Source organism: Palaemon carinicauda, chromosome 7 (assembly GCF_036898095.1).
Source record: "Palaemon carinicauda isolate YSFRI2023 chromosome 7, ASM3689809v2, whole genome shotgun sequence".
Classification (NCBI taxonomy): Eukaryota; Metazoa; Arthropoda; class Malacostraca; order Decapoda; family Palaemonidae; genus Palaemon; species Palaemon carinicauda.
The window spans coordinates 17,844,249-17,866,748 of record NC_090731.1 but is presented as its reverse complement, the minus strand read 5'-3'; the positions used below and the strand labels follow the sequence as shown (position 1 = coordinate 17,866,748).

Sequence of the window (22,500 nt, the reverse complement as noted above, 5' to 3'; positions counted from 1 at the left end):
ATATATAAACTATAAAAAGAGTCATATCAGCCTGGTCAACATAAAAACATTTGCTCCAACTTTGAACTTTCGAAGTTCTACCGATTCAACTACCCGATTAGGATGATCATTTCACAACTTGGTCACAGCTGGAATAAAGCTTCTAGAATACTGTGTAGTATTGAGCCTCATGGTGGAGAAGGCCTGGCTATTAGAATTAACTGTCTGCCTAATATTACGAACAGGATAGAATTGTCCAAGGAGATGTGAATGTAAAGGATGGTCGAGTTATGAAAAATCTTATGCAACATGCATAATGAACTAATTGAATGACAGTGCCAAAGATCAATATCTAGATCAGGAATAAGAAATTTAGTAGACCGTAAATTTTTGTCTAACAAATTGAGATGAGAATCAGCAGCTGAACACCAGACAGGAGAACAATACTGAAAACAAGGTAGAATGAAAGGATTAAAACACTTCAGAATAGATTGATCACCGAAAATCTTGTAAGATTTTCTCAATAAGCCAATTTTTTTGTGCAATTAAAGAAGACACAGACCTAATGTGTTTCTCAAAAGTAAATTTGCTGTCGAGAATCACAGCTAAAATTTTAAAAGAGTCATACAAATTTAAAGAAACGTAAATACTGAAATCAGGATGTTGAGGAGCCACCGTTCTTGACCTACTTACAGTCATACTTTGAGTTTTGTTAAGATTCAGCTTCATACCCCATAATTTCCATCATGCACTGGTTTTAGCTAAATCTCTAATAATGGACTCACCAACCCCAGATCTACATTCAGGGGATGGAATTGATGCAAAGAGAGTAGCATCATCTGCATATGCAACAATCTTGTTTTCTAGGCCAAACCACATGTCATGTGTATATAGTATGAAAAGTAATGGGCCAAGTTACACTACCCTGTGGAACACCGGATATCATATTCCTATACTCACTATGGTGCCCATCAACAACAACTCTATTACTTAAAAATCAATAATAATGCTAAAAAATGAGCCACCCACTCCCAGGTGTTTGAGTTTGAAAACAAGGGCCTCATGATTAACACGGTCAAAAGCAGCACTATAATCAAGTCCAATCATACAAACTTCCTGACCACAATCAAGGGATTTCTGTACAGCATTGGAGATTGTAAGAAGTGCATCACATGCTCCAAGGCCTTTACGAAAACCAAATTACAAACTGGGGAATAGATGATTACCTTCAGCAAACCCATTAAGACGTTCAAAAACCTTAGATAATATGGGAGTTATGGAAATTGGGCGGTAATCAGTGGGACTTGAGCTACCACAAACACATTTACTTAGAGGAGTAACATTACCAATTCTCCAACAAGTGCTAAAAGCTCCTTTTCTTTCTAACTTGCGGAAAATAACAGATAACTTTGGAGCTAAGAAATCTGCTGTCTTTATAAAAAACAAAGGAAAGCTACCATTTGGGCCTACACCTCCATAAGCATCAAGGTCCATCAACAGAGTTTTAATCTGACGAGATCGAAAAGCTAAACTAGTTAGTTTAGCTCAGGAAAACAGGAATGAGGAAGTTCAAGTTTTTCATTACCCTGTTTATTGTCAAAAACCTCAGCCAAAAGGGTTGCCTTTTCATTTGGACAGTGAGTGACTGGGCCATCTGGTTTAAGTAAAGGAGGAACTGTTACATCTACACCAAAGAGTATAGATTTAAGGGTAGACCACCATTTCTGTTCCTGAGTTGTACCAAAAAGGGTTTCTTTTATGGTTAAATAGTATTCCTTTTCAATTGAGGCATAAACTCTCTGAGCAAAAGCTCGAAACTGAGTATAGTTGTTCCAGGTCAAATCTGATCTGTTACCCTTCCAAAGATGATAGGCCTCCTGCTTTTCCAAATAAGCACGTCTACAATCATCATTGAACCACGGTTTGTCCTTCACTTGGTACCTTAGCACACGAGAAGGGATACACCTATCAATTATGTTGACTAGATTCTCATTCAAAGGGACAACAGGATCTACACTACTATATAATTGTGACCAATTCAAGCACAAAAGATCATGCAAAATCCCATTCCAATGTGCTTGAATAATTGGAAAATGACAAAATAATGGCAGGCGTAGTAAAGATTAGAGGGGTGATAAGAGTGTCACAACTGAGATAGTATGGGCACATGTTGAGGATGGATGGTGGGGAGGGAGTGGGGAGGGGCTGGGAAGATACTTTTGCGGGGTGGGTGACGGAGAGGGAGGCAGAGAATTAAATGGCAAGATAAGATGAAGGATGATATGGAGAAGGGAGGTTTGGTGGAAGAGGATGCCTTAGATAGAAAGCGTTGGAGAGAGCGCATCCGGCAACCGACCACTTAATGACTCTTGGGATAGCGGTGGGTAAAAAGAGAATACCTTATTTTAGTCAGTGAAAATGTGGTATTCGTGTGCGGCCATGATTTCTAATACACTTATGCCGAAGGACAAGAGTCTGAGACTAAGAAGCCGAACATACAGGAAGCCGAGGGAATAGGAAGCCGAACAAATATGAAGTGTAACAGGAAAGATGGAAAATGGGGTAGTTGGTATTTACGTCGTAATTTTTTATTTTCTGATGAACAACATAGTAAAGGATCCACCTTTCGAAACATTAGATTTCGAAAAAAAACAGTAATTAAGATTCATTATTAATTACGTTCCCATACTCTAAGAAATAACTTCAGATAACATGAGATCAATGGAGGAAAAATTTGAAATTACGAGTTTGTTCATAAAGACATCTGGTATGCTCATATGTCAAAACATTTTGGGAGCAGAGCTGAAAGTCTTATATACGCTTATCTTGGTTTGCCCTTATCAGTACCTCCCTTGACACCAGACTGATAGGATCCCTTCGCCATTCAGGGATAGCGAAAAGTATTCTAATTTGTGTTGGATTACCTAATGTTTTAAGTGAGACATGAAGTAATTACAACTTTTTAACTAATTGCTGTATATTCAAATTCTGTATATATATATATATATATATATATATATATATATATATATATATATATATATATATATATATATATATATATATATATATATGTGTGTGTGTGTGTGTGTGTGTGTGTGTGTGTGTGTGTGTGTGTCGGATTTTAATCTGATTTGTGACATTAGCTCGCGATCCTGAAAAGTTGTTTGACTGTACTCTCGATGGTAAGCCAAAATTAAGGATTTTTCTCGCTCCCTGCTAAAGTGTACTCGTTTTCATTTTATTGTTATTTACATAGACTGGTTTCTTGCGAATGAAGAAACTGAGTACAACATGCAAATTGTTCATTGTTCTATACGTTGTGTACAGACACAAGCAAATGTCCTTAGGTCTCCAGTCCCCCTCTGTCACCCCCAATATCTAAGATTACAGAATTTCAGGTGTAGAAGAGTTTGGTAGCTAGGGGAGAGGGCAACGGGCAGAGGAAGAACGACGGTGGGCCGGGGAAGTACTTAGAGCTATAAGGGGTGTGATGGTAAAAGAACCACGATATATTATGGATGAACGTAAATTCAGTATAATTTATCCAGTTCTTAAGCTATCATTATAATGATTCTATCTTATAATTATAGGGTTTATTTGTTGTGTTATTTGCTATGCCATTCTCACGAACAACTTCTTGACAAAAAGGATCGATGTTTATTTTGAAAATATATTATAACCCAACTGAAAAATCTCTCGTAAACACAAGCCACTATGCATTTCAAAGTCCGTGTTATATCGTTTTTTCGCAAATATCTTCTTAACAAACAGTTGGATCAATGCGACATTTTGACACAGCTTGTTTGACACCCTCCGCTAATTTATGACACAACAGTGCATGGCCAAGTGTGTTTCATTAGAGAGCTTACTCTTGGCTTTCAAGGACAAGGTGGCGAGTTCCGAGTAGGCATTCGGACAAGGTTTTCTGTGACGAAGTTGTGACGTGTATAATAACCACTCTTCCTCAACTCCAGTCTTCCCCTCCCTCCTTACCTTCCTCTTATCCCGTATCCCCCACTTCTTCTCTCTCTCTCTCTCTCTCTCTCTCTCTCTCTCTCTCACCTTGTACAGGAGATATGAAGCCATGCGGATGTTACTTATCCATTATGACAGATAACTCGAAAGTATTGTATTGCCACGCATGAGAGGGTGTTTATTTCTGCAAACGATAGTGATTGCTGGTCCAGCATCTTTGGATGTTGCTTAAGTGCTGTATGAGGTTAGTTCCCACGTTAACCTTTTCGCCTACCAAACACCGTATAACGCTCAAATGCAGTAGGACAACAGTCGTGATGGTTTGTGTAAACGATCAAACCGTACTTGGTATATGCCTATGGGTTATCTGCCTTTATAGGCCAATAATTAATATGGGCTTGACTTGATAATTATCTCACGTATGCAACGCGCAGAGAGAGAGAGAGAGAGAGAGAGAGAGAGAGAGAGAGAGAGAGAGAGAGAGAGGGGGGGGGGGGAATACGTGATAGAAGAGGGCAAGGAGGGAGGGAGAGGGAATACTAGAGTGGAGGATTTGTGGTTGTGACACACGCCAGGCCTACGTCAGGGAAAGCCTTCCTTTATCCGAATGCCTTCTCGGCTCTCGCCAACTTGTCCTTGAAAGCCAAGAGTAAGCTCTTTAATGAAACATACTTAGCAATGCACTGTAGTTTCATAAATTAGCGGAAGGTGTCAAACAAGCTGTGTCAAAATATCACAGTGATTCAACTGTTTGTTGAGAAGATATTTGCGATAAATGATATAACACGTACTCTGAAATGCATAGTAGGTTCCAACAGTTTGAAGCCATCTGTAACTATTCTCGTGTCGACACGATTTGTTGGCTGCGATTTGTTGGCTGCGCAATATGTAGCAATTCTCTTAAGTATTTTGGACGCCAGGTTCTGATAACTTGGTGGGTTATTGTACATATTTTAAATTCAATTCTTGCTTTAATCGGCACCCAGTGTAAATCGATTAGTATAGGGGTGATCCTTTCTCTAGGTGGGACACCTTTTATCAGTCTTGCTCCTCTGTTTATTATGTTTTGTAATTTCTTTAGTTGCTCCCTTGGTAAATTGTAGTAGATAGAGTTGCAGTAGTGGGATAATGACTGGAAAAGTCTAGTTAAAGTGTGGCTGTGTTAGATCACTGGTAAAGTCCCAAGTCTGTCAGCGCATTAAGTAATTATTGTGGACCACCACGTGGTAATTTGACACGAGACATCAGTTCCCTATTACTTTCAAATAAAATGCTTCCTTCCCCATAACAGAACACTTCCTCTGCCCTACCCCACCATTTACGCCTTTAGAATCACACTCTTCATATATATATATATATATATATATATATATATATATATATATATATATATATATATATATATATATATATATATATATATGTATATATATATACATATATATATATATATATATATATATATATATATATATATATGTATATTTATATTATATAAAATCATCTCCTACGCCTATAGACGCAAAGGGCTGCAATTTGATTTCACCAGTCATCTCTGTCTTGAGCTTTTAAATCAATACGTCTCCATTCATCATCTCTGACTTTATGTTTTATAGTCCTCAGCCATGTAAGTCTGTTTTCCAACCCTCCTTGTGCTTTTTGGAGCCAAGTTGAAAGTTTGATGAACTAATCTCTAATTCTATAATGATAGAATTAAGATCTGGGGAAATTTTACTGAATTTACGTTCATCCACAATTTTTTGTGGTTCTCCTACCATCATACCCCTTACAGCTCTAGGTACTTCCCCGGCCCACCGTCGTTCTTCCTTTGCCCGTTGCCCTCTCCCCTAACTACCAAACTCTTCTACACCTGAAATTCTGGAATCTATAGATATTGGGGGTGACAGAGGTGGACCGGAGACGACAGGACATTTGCTTTTGACTGTACATTCAAAGAATATTCAGTAATTAATTTATCAGCATATATTATAGATAAGAATTCATTTTCCTAGGTTACACTTTTAAATTCATAAGAAATACGAGGGGTGTTCATTAACGATTTCACCTGACTCACTTCCAACAGACATAGACGAACCAAAATTGGAAGAGTTATTAGTCTTTCTCTAAATAGGCACTAGCCAGGGTTATCCATTTTTCCCCCATCGTTTTACACAACTCTAGACACTTTGTTGATGGGTTGAGCCTCAAACCATGATTCCACCTTGGAAATCCGTGTCTCATCATCTGGAAAACGTGTTCCCTTCAAAAATTACTTCATGGTTGGAAAGAGGTGAAAGTCAGGAGAGTAAGGGGTGCGGAAGAATTTCATAGCTACAAAAGTGCGCTTCTCTCTTGGCGATATGCCAGTTGTGGCCTGGAGCATTGTCTTGCAGGAGTTGGACCCCTCTTATCAGCCTGATGCACCTTTTGAGTTTGATGGATTCTCTCAGTTTACGCAGTAGTGAAGCATAGCAAGTCTCAGTAATTGTGGTATCCTTGGCCAGGAAATCCATCATCACTACTTCATGCTGGTCCCAAAAGACGGTGAGCTTAACCTTGCCTTGTTTTGGGGGCGGTGAGTCAAAGTGCTTCCACTGCATAGACTGGACTTTAGTGTCAGGATCTTAGTGATTGATCTATGTTTCATCCTGCGTGCTAAGTCTGTCAATGCACTCGTTCTTACTTCTGAAAAGGAGAAAGGAGCCTGGGAATCTATCATGCAGACACCTTATGCATGTGCAAATGATCCTGAATGATTTTTTCCACAGACCCTACACTTATATTCACAATTTGGGCTAACTAAAGAACAGTTATACAGCGGTCTTTTAAAATAGCAGCGTCTACTTTATGGATGGTCCCTTCATCAATGGCATAATGGGGGCGTCCAGGAATGGATGCTGGTCGACATATATTCGGCCACACTTGAACTTGCGATGCCAGTGTTTTACAACATCATATGATGGGGCAGCATCTCCATAAGTTTGTTTCATTTCATCAAAGGTCTATTTTAGCGTGCTACCTTTCAAATATAGAAACCTGATCACTGCTTGGTACTCGACTGGGTCCATAGTCACAACTTACTTCAATGTATCACCTGTAAAAAAGGAAGAAATGTGAGTTCAGTGCTGCAAATTATCATGAGCCCTATACACTAATGTACCAAATACACAGGTGAAATTTCAGTCAGATATAATAATCCTAACTGGGACAGGGGAATTCATTAATTAACGCCTCTCGTACTTTGCCCGTCTGACTCGTTCATCCTTTGCTGAAAACATGGTGGTAAGATCTTAAACCTTTAGTCCGTATCACATCAAGATTTATGTAAGTAATTATCATTACGGTACATTTAAACGCAAATTTTTGCAGGTAATTGGCGACTTAAAGTTGATGTAGAGATGGCCCAATTCTTCACATTTAGATGTTTGTTTTTTGCATCATAGTTGACTTTTTCTTGTTTTACACTAAAGGGGGCATTGATATATATTTAGTAAGGATGTGTGAATTATTAATGTGAATCTCAAGAATGTATAAAAAAATATAAGAATAAATAAATGTTTCATATGTTGCATTCGAGGCTTTCAGGCCTATATGCGTTTATCTATGCCTTTTTTAATTGCTAATATATTCAGATAATAAGGTTCTTACAAATTACAATCATTCACTATTTAAAATACTCTGGAAACACCATAAAAAACTTGTAGTGTAGGTAAAAAAGCATTTCGTTTCTATATTTTGGTTAGTATTCTTTTCTCTCATGTGGTGTTTTATATATTTTTCTTTATTACCATTTAATCAAGTCATACAAGCATTTTTAAGGGTTACGTTTAGGACTCTTGATTTCTCAATATCTCATCTCTACTCCATCACTAAAAAATATCTTTTCTCTTTTACAGACGTCGCCATAACATTCAAATCAAGATTCCAATAGTGATTAGGCTCTTTCCTACCATAGGAGTAATCAACTCTCAAGTCAGTGACATTTCTTGAGATTTACTTATGGAGGACAATAGGACGGGCAAATAAATAGTTTTTCAAGATGGCAAATGATATTAGCAATAAAAATCTCTCAATTTCAACACTGGGAAGGTCTTTTTATTTAGGTATGCTCTATGACTGTAGATCTGATCAGGTTATTGAAGGTGTTACACTGTGGGACGAATCCAAACTGAATGAAAAGGTTGTACAGCCTCTTACTTCTGCTGATTTTGAAATTATCAGTTCTGATACCATCAATGACAAGTCTTCAGCCCTCAATGTCAATGCCGGCTTAAAGCTTAGCTTCTTGGGAGGTCTCCTGGAAGTTTCTGGTTCTGCAAAATACCTTGACAATAGAAAATCTTCAAAGTATGTGGAAAGGGTTACACTAAAATACAAATGCACCTCTAGAACTGAGAGGATGACTATGGAACAGCTAGGGAAAGGGAAGATTATGCACCCAGATGTTTTTGAACATGATATTGCTACACATGTTGTAACGGGGATTACTTATGGAGGAAGTGCTTTTTTTGTTTTTGACCGAGAGATATCTTCAGATTCTACAGAAAGGAATATTAGTGGAAACCTCCGTGCTATGGTGAGGGACATACCAAAATTGATGATTAATGGAAAAGGAGAATTAGATCTAAACGAAAATCAGAAACAAGAAAGCCTTCATTTTAGATGCAGATATTTTGGAGATTTCTTACCTCGTGTAAACCCGTCGACATTTGAAGAAGCTGTTCGGTTCTACCAAGAAATAGCAAATAATACTGGAACAGATGGAGAAAATTATGTTCCCATAAGTGCACGTTTATACCCTCTTACCAAATTGGATAGTAGGGCTTGCAAGCTTGTCAGAGAGATCAGTTCTCAGCTTATCAATGAAACAGAAACTTACTTGGAAAATCTTTATGAACTTGATGTGAAATGCAATGATCTTCTCGGAACACAAGCAGTTAATAATTTTCAGGGAATTCGAGATGAGATCAAAAGTTTTAGAGCTTTGTTGGCAGCCTATAAATTAGGATTCCGGGAAGATCTAGCACAAATTCTTCCAAGCATCAGGGGTGGAAATAAAGAGGAGAGTGAGCTAGCACATATCTTAGGAAAAAAGGAAACATCACCGTTTTGTGATGAAGCCCTTAACAGATGGGTGAAAAAAAAACAAATCCAGGTACAAATTCTTATGCAATATATATCTGCTCTTAGTCAGATTCCTTTTGCGTCAAAACCAGGTGATTTACAGTCTACGGTAATGAGTCCTAATCATTCACAAGTTCTATGTTTTTCTATCTTGATGCCTAAGTCCAACTCACATTTGAACAACATGTCTAGATACCTAAATAAGAAGAGTTTAGTTAGTGATGAATGCTTTATTGAAGAAAATGAAAGAATTCCACTGAGGATAACAGAAAATGAAAGTACAATGATGGAAAAAGCCAGACAGTTCAGGGATTTCTTTGATGTTAACAAAGACGACCCTGATGTTAGCTTCATCATTGCTGAGGAGTCTTCGGATTCAAATGAGTTTCAAGCGAAAATAAGGTACTACAATAATGGTAGTCTCTCCCAAGAAGACTTCATAATACCTTCAGCTCCAGTTGATTTAAGCATAGACAACAATGAAACTACCCATGATAATATTATGGTCTGCTGGAAAAAACCACTTTATGGTACATCTAACATTATTAAATATAAGATTTTATGTGAATATACTACTAAGAAGAGTCCAATTGTTATTCAATATGCAGACTCTAGTGCCACAAGATATCTAATTCTTGGTCTTCAACCTGGTTGTGAGTACAAGGTTAGTGCCCAAAGTTCTTGCCGACTTGGGGTTAGTTTTGAAAGTGAATTGTATGAAACGGTTAAAACAAGACCTACTAGTCGACCTGGGAAACCTGTGGCCTGTCAGATATCTCTTTCAGAAGTTGAGATTAAATGGTCAAAGCTAGTGCACATTGGAACTCAGTGCCCAAGGATCAAGTATGTTGTAAAGCAGCAACGAGACGACTCTGACTGGGAAGACTTAATATCTTTGCCATTTGAAAGGCAGTCTGTTAATATAGATATAAATCCCAATGTCACCTACAAATTCAAAGTAAACTGTGTATGTGACCATTGCAGCAAGAGTCTTGATAGTGAAACCAGTTCTGATTTTATGATCCCAGCTAATCCCCAAGAGCTATTGAAATATGAATTATGTCGACAATCACAGAAGCTAGATGATGGAGATATCAAGATATATAAACCAAATTTAAGACTAACTGCTTCAAACCAAGAATATAAGTTTCAGAAATTTGAATTTGGTGAGGAAAAAGATGCAATGCCAGGAAAAGTAGTCATGTTTGTTGGTTCTACTGGATCAGGTAAAACAACTTTAATCAATGGAATAATCAACTACATTTTTGGTGTTAACTGGAATGACAACTTTCGCTTTAAAATGATCACAGAGTCAGAAAGGTACAACCAAGCAAAAAGCCAAACCAGGTCTATATCATCTTACACAATACATCATCGAGAAGGTTTTAAAATACCTTATAGTCTAACAATTATTGATACTCCAGGCTTTGGTGATGACGAAGGCATAGAAAGAGATAAAGAAATAACAGAGCAAATACGCTCATTTTTCTCCACTGGCGGTAAGGGTGGGATCGACAAACTTGATGCGGTAGGCTTTGTCGTCCAGTCTTCTCTTCGTATTTTTACTCCAACCCAAAGATATATTTTTTATCAAATATTGTCTCTGTTTGGAATGGATATTGCTGAGAATATATTCCTGTTACTTACCTTTGCTGATGGTCAGCCACCCCAAGTACTCAGTGACATTAACAAAGCAAAATTGCATTACAAAAAATACTTCAAGTTCAATAATTCTTCTCTCTATGCATGTAATAATGTTGTAGAGAATCAAGATCTAGACGATGATGACAAGGTTGATGATAATTTAAATGCCTTGTTCTGGAAAATGGGAGAAAAGATTTTTAGGAAGTTTTTGAAAGATATGAATCTAACTGAAAGTAAGGGGGTTATGGGCCCACACATGTTCATAAAAAGCCTCAAAATTTTGCATTAAAATTTGATGTGTAAGTTTGATACAAAATTTTGATGCATAATTGCCCACACATGTTTAGGCGTTTTTCCCATCAAAATTTAGTATCGTAAAAATCTTCGACATGGCTGCATCAGTGACCCTAGCACTAGTGTTGGCATTGGACTCTGATAAACCTCCTGGTAAACGTCGGAAATGGTCAAAATGTAATGACAGAAATGTTTCATTTAACTGAATGGTAATTCCATTTACGATTAATAGACTTAATAAACGAATTGGTTTTCATCTCATCAAAATGTTATGTTAGCCACACCTAGTTGAGATGGGTAGGATCGAGTTTTCATACGCAGAGGTGTAGCGAGGCGTAACCAAGGAGTAGTTGTGTCTGTGGTCGAGAGTTTGTGATTGAGTGCCAAGGTAAACAGAGGCGTAGTTGTGTGAGCCTCGGGCGTAGCGGTGCTAGGTAAGCTCAGAGCGCACTCTTCGAGCCGACAGCGACCAGTGTAGAGGGGAAACTGTGCTGCTCCCCCTTATTATTATGTGAAATTCTTACTTTCTCCATTGTAAAAGGTATGCATTTGTCTTAATTATAACTGATGTTTCAATAACACTTGATATTGTCTATTGTGGTTATCTTTTTAAATGTATCAAATAAAGTACGATAATTTTGCCAGTATTGAAACTGCTTTATGCTGTGCTTGCATATGTAGTTGGAATTGTGCCACTAACCGTAAGTTAAAAGATGTGTAATATTATTCTCAGATTTGTGAAGTTTATTCTTTGAGTTGCCAGGCTAACTGTGCAGTGTAACCAGTAGGTTAGGTAAGAGTACAGTATAGCCTAGGATACGAATTGCATGTTGTTTGACATAGGATCGCTGTCCTAAACGCAGACTTTGTATTACAGGGTACCAGTTTGGAGTACCAATCATGTACTAGCAATTGTAATAAGAATAAAAAAAAAAACCCGGGAACCAGCCTTTCCCTCAACATCCACTGCAAATGAAGATCCGTCCTTCTCCACAGCAAGAGTCAAGTTATCTTAAGTCTGGGTTTAGAGTATTAGCTTGTACCTATGATGTACACGGTATTAGCTTGTGTCAATCTTGGTTTGTTATAGATAGGCTAGCCAGGAGTAGTCGATTTTGCTAAATTGAATGGTGCTCCAAACTTAGGTAAGGACAATTGACGAAGGCAAGAGTTTAGTGAAAAGTCATGTGTGAAATGGCATGACAAAAAGACTGGTTTTTAAAACGGGAAACCTACGGATACGTCAACCTCCTCCAAGAATTACGTGTTAACGAACCAGAGGACTTCTGTAACTTCCTTCGAATGGATGTACCATCGTTCGATGAGTTACTCAGCCTTGTCGAGCCATTGATAAGGAAAGAAGACACTGGCATGCATCCATCCATATCACCAAGTGAACGCTTGTCCATCACACTCAGGTACCTGGTGTCTGGAAATTCCTTTGAAGACTTGATATTTATGACAGCAAGATCTCCGCAAGCGATTGGAAAGTTGGTTATTGATACCTGCGAGGCCATCATCCTTTGTCTGAAGCGTCAGCAGCCTATAAAGGTAAGTAAGGTCGTAAATAACTTGAAAGCATATACTGTTTGTTAAGCTTTATAATTGTACCAAAGCAATGAAAATGAAAATCAACTGAGAACATGTACTGTCTGTTAAACTTGTACATGAACAAGATATATCAATCTTCACAGTCCAACACTTGTAAGCGTCAATCGGTAGGACTGAAGTTACCAAAATACTCGGACAGGTTGCTTCTGATTTTAGGGGATTCAGTTGCCACTTGCGAGAAATGTCCGCCCTGGTAATTATTCATGAAAGAAGGTGCAGAGTCAGACTGAACTTGGTAGTGGCCAACGGAGACACATGGGGTACTGCATCGACTGCTGAATGGGGTTGTGGTGTTGCCATTGATTTGCACTGAATTTCTGTGCAGCATGCCGCATCGAGCTTCAAACAATATGTCGTTTATGGCTTTCCTCACAAACAGCTCTTGTGTGGCATCCAAACATTTCAGTTCATGCACCCATGTCATTGATTGGCTCAGGTACCAGTCCTCCGGCTCAGTTAACCGTGCTTTTGCCAATGACAGGAGTTCCGCTTTCTTGGCTTCCGTGACTGGCTTGCGTTTTCTGCCGAGAGATATGGACGGACTGGAAGATGACTGCTTCTTCGGCAAGGTCAGTGGGCGTGTAATCGCTGGAAGTGACCCCTCACAGTTCTCGCTTTCTCTTTCTTTAGTACTGTCTCCTGAGTCATCTCCATCCTGGAACAGAATAAAAAAAAAATTAAAATAGAAAAAATTACTCTTGCGAGTACAAATCCACACCTCAGCCACCCTATCATAAAACGTTTTTCTACACTTTGTCCTTCTGTGACCTTGACCTTTGGCATCATGACCTGAATTTACAGACATTTCCAGAACTTCCCAAGTCCTACGAGTGTGTAAAGTTTGAACTTGATTGGCCCAATATTTCTTGAGTTATTCCGGGAACAGACACCCAGAAATACAGAGACGACAAAAACATTATCCACGTCATGACTATCGTCGGCGTGGGTGATGACAGTTAGTGCATACTCAGGATTTACATGCAGGACCGACTAGTATAAATATTTTGAGGTCCAAAATTTCATAATAGTAGGTCCAAAATTCTCTAAATTAGGTAGTTTTTTTTAGGAAAAATTGGACTTTTTTTTTTTTAAGAAACTCATTTGATTTTAGGAAAAAGTGCAGGATTTCATGAATTTTTGGACCAACTTGGGCAAAAAATTTGTGGAGTTGGTCAAAATATTTTTTTGACATCACACTTTTTTTTAAAATATAAATTTTATTGTTAAAAATTAAATAATTTATTAAAAAACGCGCAATTTTATGAATTTTTGGACCGACTGATTACTAAATTTGTGACCGACTGACAGCTATCCAACCAGCATTTGGGGTAACCCCCCCATGAAACCATCCCTGACCTCTCCCACCCAAAATCTCTAATTCCCAATGTATCCCCTAAAAATGATTAAAATTTAGTTTCATTTGCTTAAACGCCATTTGGTAGTGAAATCACAAATTATAGTCAGTTTTCAGTAACAACCCTTAATTTCTTTTTCAGACGCCGAAAACACCAGAAGAATGGATTATGACGAGTGACACCTTCAAGTCGGCCTGGCATTTTCCTAACTGTTTAGGTGCCATAGACGGAAAGCTCATCCCGATAAAAAAATCAGTCAAGTCTGGATCATTCTACTTCAACTATAAAAAGTTCTTCAGCATTGTACTCATGGATGTCGTCAATAACCAATTATGAATTCATTATGGCAGACATAGGCGTAAATGGTCGCGTTTCCGATAGAGGAGTAATATCTGTAACTGAATTCGGCCAACGCCTTGAAGAAGCTGCTTTGAACCTCCCAGAACCAGAGCCCATCGTTCATAACCGAAGAAAGATGCCGTACGTTTTCGTTGCTGATGATGCTTTTGCAATGTCAGAAAATCTTCTGAAACTGTACGGAGGCAAGTTAGATCATGATCAGTGAGGGTTCAATTATCGCTTGAGCAGGGCGAGGCGCGTATCAGAAAATGCTTTTGGTATACTGTCCGCCAGGTTTGGTGTAATTCGAAACACTATACAGCTGGAACCTGAAAAAGCCACGACGGTAATGCTAGCATGCTGTTATCTACACAATTTCCTCCGCAAGAAATATGCTACTTGAGGGGTGGAAATATGCACTGGGAAGATACAAATTACAATGTACAACGGGGGGACTTGCGAGAAGGTCAACATCAGCTGGAAGGTCTGGAGATGTGTAGAAGTAGACACATTGGAGAAGTAGTACGTGGTGTGCGAGATTCTTACCGCCAATACTTCTGCAGAGAAGGATGTGTTCCTTGGCAAGATGCCAAAATTGCGTAATAATTTCATGCAAACAGAATTGTAGGGACTGACTCTGGCCAGCAAGTGCTTGCTCGATACGCTGGACTCCCACAAATTCGGGGAAAGCAAAATGAAGTCGCCGGCCAGACCGTATGCATTTATTTATTATAGTTTTTCTATTATAATTTTAGGTTATCTACAATAAGGGTTTTCTTTATCGATGTATCAGTTATCGAGATGATTAGTAAGTAGTTATACCTAGCGAAAATATAAATAGTCTAAACACATGATTTATCGACAATACTTTATTAGATATAGTGTAAATATATTGTGGGTTTTTTTCCCCTTTCCAAACAGTGTAATATTGGTGCGTAAAAGATAAGGTAACTGTAAAAAATGGGAATTTACCACACTAAAATTCATTATCATCCCAAATATAAACACATTTGATAGCCTAGTCAATATTATGTTAACGCTTCATATAATCTATACTACTTCATGTGAGAGTCAAATTTTGCATAAATTAGCATAATATCTTTCAAGATATTAGCGGCATTGGCAAATATGAACTTTGACATCTCTAAAAAAATAGGCTAAAAGATATCATTTCATTGAAGAAAATATGTGTGTTGGTAAATGTTTGCAATATTACTAGAATAATTCCTAATTGTCAAAGAAAACATATAAACTAACATAAATTGTTCCTTGTTTATCGCTTGTGTCATTATCATCGCTATTGGACAAGGTGCTTCTCGACTCGGCAGGAGTCTCCTGGTCTCTCAAGAACATCATAGCCTCCATGAACCACGCCCGTAACTCGTACAGGTCTTCAGTTCCGGCACTTGATTTGCCACTTTTGTCCATTTTTTGTAGTTCATTGCGAAAATTTGTTCACAGATTATTTACTTTTTTCTTCAGATCTTCTAATGTGGCGGAAGTAAAATGCTCACGATATTTCTGCAGTAGAATGTCATAGGCTTCGGCTTTCTTAGCACGATTGCTATAATCATCCGACTTAATTCTCCACAAGACTGGCAAGGTCTGATACACTCCTAAAACTTCAATCAAAAATTTCTTTTCGGCCTCTTTCTTCACAGACATGGCGATCGTATCTCTTCGTCAGTCACCTGCGAACTAAAAAGTTTGATCAAAATTTTGACAGGAGCCCACACACGCATCAAAAATTTGACGACTCGTCAAAAAATATCAAACGGATTTGATCAATCAAAATTTTGCTTCAAATCTTTTTTAACATCAAAACGTCCTACTCACACTCAAATTTTGACGCTTTTTTTGAACTTGTATGGGCCCCTTTACTCTAACTAAGGATGTTCTTAATGAACGCCATCAACTGGAGGTTTCCATAGCTTGCATCAATATAGATAATTTGACTCATCTGAACAAATTAGAACAATTAAGTAAAGAAGTAGCTGTTCTCAAAACACATCACGCTGATATCGAACAAAACAAGGATTTTGAGTATACAGTTACTGAAGACACCTTTGTGAACGAATCCCTTCCACCTGGACAGTACGTAATTAAATGTTTAGAATGTTACCGAACTTGCCATAAAAGCTACGGAATAGGAGATGACAGCGCAAAGAGCGATTGTTGGGCTATTACAAATGAATATTGCCGCATTTGCCCAGGGAAGTGTCACAGGAACATTCATGGAAATTTCCCTTATAATATTCTATGTAAGCAGGAAATAGTGAAAAGAACTGCTAAGGATCTACAGAGGAGATATCAAGAACCTACAGAAAAGAAACTTTCAGCAGAAAATCTTATAAAAAGGGTGATAGATGAATTTGATGCAGTTCAGTTAAAAGTTTTCGGATTGACAGAAACTGAAGAAAAGTCTTCAGAGACTGAAGGAAATCGAATTGAAGCCAAACCCTCTCTCCACAGTGGAGTACATAGATAAACTTATCCGGTTGGAGAGAGCTCTAGCACTATCAGAATGTCAGGCTCGAGCATATCAGCTTTATGGTAACTTGTAGAACATATGAAGGAAATCACATATTTTCATCGTAACTTGTAGAACATATGAAGGAAATCACATATTTTTATCGTAGCCTGCTAATCTCATGACGGAATGGACCTTATTGCAAAAGTCAACAGGAAGAAAAGCAACAAAACAAGAATATGATTTGGTCTCATGTTAGACTCTATATTAAAGAGTTTTTTTTCTTTTTTACTGTTTTATTTATATGGTAATTATACCTATTAGTAAAAGGTACGTAATCCTCATTTTAAACCTTTTCCTTATTTACTGGACCAAGCCTTAACCTCTCTCTCTCTCTCTCTCTCTCTCTCTCTCTCTCTCTCTCTCTCTCTCTCTCTCTCTCTCTCTCTCTATATATATATATATATATATATATTTATATAATGTATTAATATACATGTATATGCATACATACATATCAATAAATTATATATAGATAAATATATATATTTGTCGATGTCTCACAGGATATTAGTTACAGGAGAGGGGGTTCCCAGCCCCCTCGTCCCGTCCCTTTTAGTCGCCTCTTACGACACGCAGGGATAACGTTGGCGCTATTCTAATGGTTTTTATGCCCCCGCTGCTTCTTCCAGTGCCTTAGATGACCGCGGAGGTAGCCGCAGTAGGGGATTCAGCATTATGAAGCTTCATCTGTGGTGGATAACGGGGGAGGGTGGGCTCTGGCACCCTAGCAGTACCAGCTGAACTCGGTTGAGTCCCTTGTCAGGCTGGGAGGAACGTAGAGAGTAGAGGTCCCCTTTTTGTTTTTTGTTACATTTGTTGATGTCGGCTACCCCCCAAAATTGGGGGAAGTGCCTTGGTATATGGATGGACATATATATATATATATATATATATATATATATATATATATATATATATATATATATATATATATATATTATTGTTATTATTGTTATTATTATTACTAGCTAAGCTACAAACCCAGCTGGAAAAACATGATGATATAAGCCCAAGAGCTCCAACAGGAGGAAAGGAATTAAGGAAGCTATTAAACTATATGAGAAGTAATGAATAATTAATGCAAAATATTTTAATATCAATAAAAACACTAAAACAGACCTATCAATATATAAACTAGAGGGCACCTCTTGAAGTACCCCCAAATCTAGATCTAATTCAAACGTCGAGTAAATCCACCAAACTTCCAAAATGTTCAGTTTGCGAGTCTGATGAAATGATTATTAATTTTTAAGTTCCACAATTATCGGCTATATGGCCTTAAGAAGGGATTTATGTAATGGTACCTTCAACGCCCCCCTCCCCCTTCATATTTCATTCACACAGACCATGACTCACTGACCAAGTGTGTGTATATATATATATATATATATATATATATATATATATATATATATATATATATATATATATATATATATATATATATATATTTATAAGTTTGCATATATATATATATATATATATATATATATATATATATATATATATTAATATATATATATATACATACATATATATATATATATATATATATATATATATATATATATACACACATATATATATATATATATACACATACACACACACACACACACACACACACACACACATATATATATATATATATATATATATATATATATATATATATATATATATATATATATATACATACATACATACATACTGTATATATTCATGTGTGTATATATAAAGTTTTGTATTAATCAAACTGCTAAATCCATTTTAAAGGTAATTTAAGAAAAATATGATATAAATGATGAATACGATATCTATCATTTTCTCATGATAGACACAAAAATCATACCTTTACTCAAACAGGAAATAAGGAATTCGTTTTTATGGGGAACATTTGATATAAAAATATTTTATGAAATTTACTAATTTGTCATACTCATTATTAAGGGAATTTGCCAGCTTTAAAGGTTTCTATTTAAAGGATATATCCTGACCAAAAGGACACCCAAGTATTAAAATGAATAATTAATTTAGGGTTTCCAGTAAGAATATGTTTGGTAAATGTGAGTGTACTTGATTCTATTTAGGACTGACTTCCATGATGGACAAACAAATAGAATTAATTTGCTTTCACCCTAAAGTTCCATTTTAAAATACTGTAATGATCTTTTAATCATTGTAAATAACTACCAAAATGGAATTATCACTACAAATATTTACAGATAGGTTGCTACTTTGCGGATACTGATAATATGATATAATATCGTTTTTATAGTAAACCCTTGAAAGACAATTTTGTAACCTTTATAAATAACCAGTGGAAAAGGATTCCTATACAAAGATTGATAAGTAGTTTGTATGTGGGGGGAGGGGGGGTTATATCAGTGAGGTTTCTGTCTTGTGGGGTTTTTGTGTGTGCGGCTCTCAAGTCCAACCCAGTTTGTATATGATTGCGGTAGTCTTTTGCCATAATTTTTGCCTCAAAATCTTTTTTTATCCGTTAGCGCCATCATCACAAAGTATCAGAGAGTCATCTTCAGGAGACAATATCAAGTCAACTGTGAGGTGGTGGTTTTAAATTTTGGATATCATGGCTTATGCCACCGAAAGTTACCATCCTTCTACTAAATTCAGTTTGGAAATGTATGGCATAAACTAAAGTCCCGTCCCCAATAGACAAGTAAAAATTTGCACTATTCTAATTCACCGTTACCACTTATGAAGACAAAATTCGTATTTTTAGATATATAACTTATACAGCCACTCACTACAAGGCATCCCACCCATCACTTCCACAAAGATATAAATTACAGCTTAAAACAATTGAACCCACTACCATATTAAGCAATAAAACAATATCACACAGATTTAGTAGATTTGAGAACAAAGCCCTCAGAAGAATTTTGGGAGTCAAATGGCAGGAGAGGATTAGAAATAAAACTATGAGAGAGTTAATTCGAGTGCAATATGTGGATGAGATCATGGTGAGGGGGCAGATGGAGATGGTTTGGGCATGCTCTTCGCACTCCCCAAGAGAGATTAGTTCACCCAAGGACAATATTGGCTTTGAGTTCACCAAACTTTCAACTGGGCTACATAAGGCACTAGTAGAGTTGGAAGACCCAGGCCTACATGGCTGAGGACTAAGAAACGTGAAGTAGAGATGATGAATGGAGAAGTATTGATTTAAAAGCTCAAGATAGAGACGACTGGCGAAATCTAACCGAGTCCCTTTGCGTCATTAGGCTTAGGAGATGATGATGATGATGAATGATGCTATAAGCCCAAGGGCTCAAACAGGGAAAAATGGCCCACCTAGGAAAGGAAATAAGGAAATAAATAAACGATATCAGAAGTAATGAAAAATTAGAAATGAAATATTTTATAAACATTAACAATATCAAAACAGACATTTGATATATAAACTATAAAAGGGCTTATGTAAGTCTGTTCAATTACCCGATTAGGAAGATCATTCCACAACTTGGTCACAGCTGGAATAAAACTTCTAGAGTACTGTTTAGTATTGAGCGTCATGATGGAGAAGGCCTGACTATTAGAATTAGCTGCATGCCTAGTATTACGAACCGGATGGAACTGTCTGGAAAGATTTGAATGTAAAGAATGTTCAGAATTATAAACAATCTTATGCAACATGCATAATGAACTAATTGAACGACGGTGCCAAAGATTAATATCTAGATCAGGAATAAGAAATTCAATAAACCATAAGTTCCTGTCCAACAAATTAAGATGAGAATCAGCAGCTGAAGACCAGACAGGAGAACAATACTCGAAACAAGGTAAAATGAAAGAATTAAAACACTTCTTCAGAATAGATTGACCACCAAAAATCTTGAAAGTCTTTCCCAATAAGCCAATTTTTTGTGCAATTTGAGAAGACACAGACCTAATGTGTTTCTCAAAAGTAAGTTTGCTGTCGAGAATCGCACCATCACACCTAAAATTTTAAAGAGTCATACAAACTTTAAGAAACATTGTCAAAGCTGAGATCCGGATGTTGAGGAGCCCTTGTCCTTGACCTACTTATAATCATATATACTGTATATATATATATATATATATATATATATATATATATATATATATATATATATATATATATATATATATATATATATATATATATATATATATATATATATATATATACATACATACATATATATACATATGTGTGTGTATGTGTATTTTTACATCAAGGGTATGCAGTTTATATTCTATAATTTCTTCATTCTCAGTTATCTTTTTTCGTGGAGTTTGCATATTTTTTTCGTTATATTCAATATTTATATCCAATATTAAATATTTAGGATTATTCTTGACGTTATTAGACGATTTCATTGTATCATTAATTTCATTTCAAGGAATTAGCTTCACATTATTATTATTATTATTATTATTATTATTATTATTATTATTATTATTATTATTATTATTACTAGCTAATGTATAACCCTAGTTGGAAAAGCAATATGTCGTAAGTCCAAGGCCTCCAATAGGGGAAAATAGCCCAGTGAGGAAAGGAAATAAGGAAATAAATAAATGGTATAAGAAGTAATGGACAATTAAAATAAATATTTTAAAAAAATACATTAATAACATTAAAACAGATATCTCTCATATAAACTATGAAAAGACTTATGTCAGCTTGTTCAACATCAAAACATCAGCTTGTTCAACATCAAAACATTTGCTGCAAATTTGAACTTTTTTCCTATAGATATTCCAGACTCTATTTACTTTTTGAGAAATACTTTTCATGTCTTAGATCGGGGAATGTGAAATTGGAAAATCCAAGAAGAACGGAACGAAAGGGAAATCCTATAAGGTCGCTATTGGCCAGTGCAGAGTGAGGGAGAATCGACCTTACAGTACTGTCATGAAAGTAGGTTGCTAACCCAAAAGCCAACGTTTCGGTTGCCATAATATACTAGGCCATTATTTACATTTGTCTTTGGAAACTTGTGGGCTGCTTTCTGGACCACACGCGATGGCGCCCTTCGTTAGAAAGTCCCTGGTTATGTTTAAAAGGATTTTAAAGGATTTTTCCTCTCGTATTATTAATGCATTTAGTTAAGGCTACACTGAAAGTAATAGGAAATTCTCCGTAAAATATATTCTCAGCCGTATTTCAGTAAATACAGGTGACCCTAACCTTTACCCTACTGTGTTATCATCTTTTACTGGTTGGTAACCTTAATATCACTTCTTAACGTCAATATATCAGTTTTTAAAACGGTAAATGTCTGGCAAAATTTATTCCAGGATTTTTACCGTTTTCTAATGCAAATTTCTAAGTGTATATGACTCAAATTGAAGTAGAACTGTGTATAATTTCTTATTCATTGATACCCAAGATGTAAAACCTAACGAACGAAACTTTCAACTGGGCTCCGTAACGCACTAGAAGAGTTGGAAGACACAGGCCTACATGTCTGAGAACTATGAAGCGAGAAGAAGTAAATGAATGAAGGAGTATTGATTTAAAAGCCCAAGATAGAGACGACTGGCCAAATCTAACTGAGGCCCTTTGCGTCAATAGGCTTAGGAAAGGATGATGTTGATGATGAACGAACATATCTCCTGGTCGACCCGCTGCTAACCTACACCAATTTG

The 22,500-nt window shown here is 36.7% G+C and overlaps 3 protein-coding genes and 1 pseudogene across 3 annotated transcripts; 3 read left to right on the top strand and 1 right to left on the bottom strand.

Annotated features, from left to right (window-relative positions):
- Positions 1-8,062: 8,062 nt before the first annotated feature.
- On the top strand, positions 8,063-11,014 carry LOC137644209 (uncharacterized). The gene has a single exon (XM_068377209.1). It carries the CDS (start codon positions 8,063-8,065, stop codon positions 11,012-11,014), a length of 2,952 nt encoding a protein of 983 aa, XP_068233310.1.
- Positions 11,015-11,017: 3 nt separating this feature from the next.
- On the top strand, positions 11,018-15,483 carry LOC137643885 (uncharacterized). Its single transcript, XM_068376624.1, has 2 exons — positions 11,018-12,570; positions 14,127-15,483. The coding sequence occupies exons 1-2, from the start codon at positions 12,322-12,324 to the stop codon at positions 14,319-14,321; spliced, it is 444 nt and encodes a 147-aa protein (XP_068232725.1). The 5' UTR covers positions 11,018-12,321; the 3' UTR covers positions 14,322-15,483.
- LOC137643886 (uncharacterized) lies at positions 12,579-15,758 on the bottom strand. Its single transcript, XM_068376625.1, has 2 exons — positions 15,582-15,758; positions 12,579-13,285 (listed from the first exon to the last, which is right to left on the bottom strand). Exons 1-2 carry the CDS (start codon positions 15,750-15,752, stop codon positions 12,731-12,733), a joined length of 726 nt encoding a protein of 241 aa, XP_068232726.1. The 5' UTR covers positions 15,753-15,758; the 3' UTR covers positions 12,579-12,730.
- A 407-nt stretch (positions 15,759-16,165) lies between these two features.
- Positions 16,166-17,013, top strand: LOC137643883 (uncharacterized; annotated as a pseudogene).
- Positions 17,014-22,500: the final 5,487 nt, after the last annotated feature.

Excerpts from the sequence above, each read along its gene's own strand:
- LOC137644209 (XM_068377209.1), top strand. The coding sequence starts at position 8,063 with ATGCTCTATGACTGTAGATCTGATCAGGTTATTGAAGGTGTTACACTG.
- LOC137643885 (XM_068376624.1), top strand. The coding sequence starts at position 12,322 with ATGGATGTACCATCGTTCGATGAGTTACTCAGCCTTGTCGAGCCATTG. Across the intron at positions 12,571-14,126 it reads AGCGTCAGCAGCCTATAAAG|ACGCCGAAAACACCAGAAGA; the intron begins GTAAGTAAGGTC and ends TTTCTTTTTCAG.
- LOC137643886 (XM_068376625.1), bottom strand. The coding sequence starts at position 15,752 with ATGGACAAAAGTGGCAAATCAAGTGCCGGAACTGAAGACCTGTACGAG. Across the intron at positions 13,286-15,581 it reads ATAAACAAGGAACAATTTAT|GATGGAGATGACTCAGGAGA; the intron begins GTTAGTTTATAT and ends ATTCTGTTCCAG.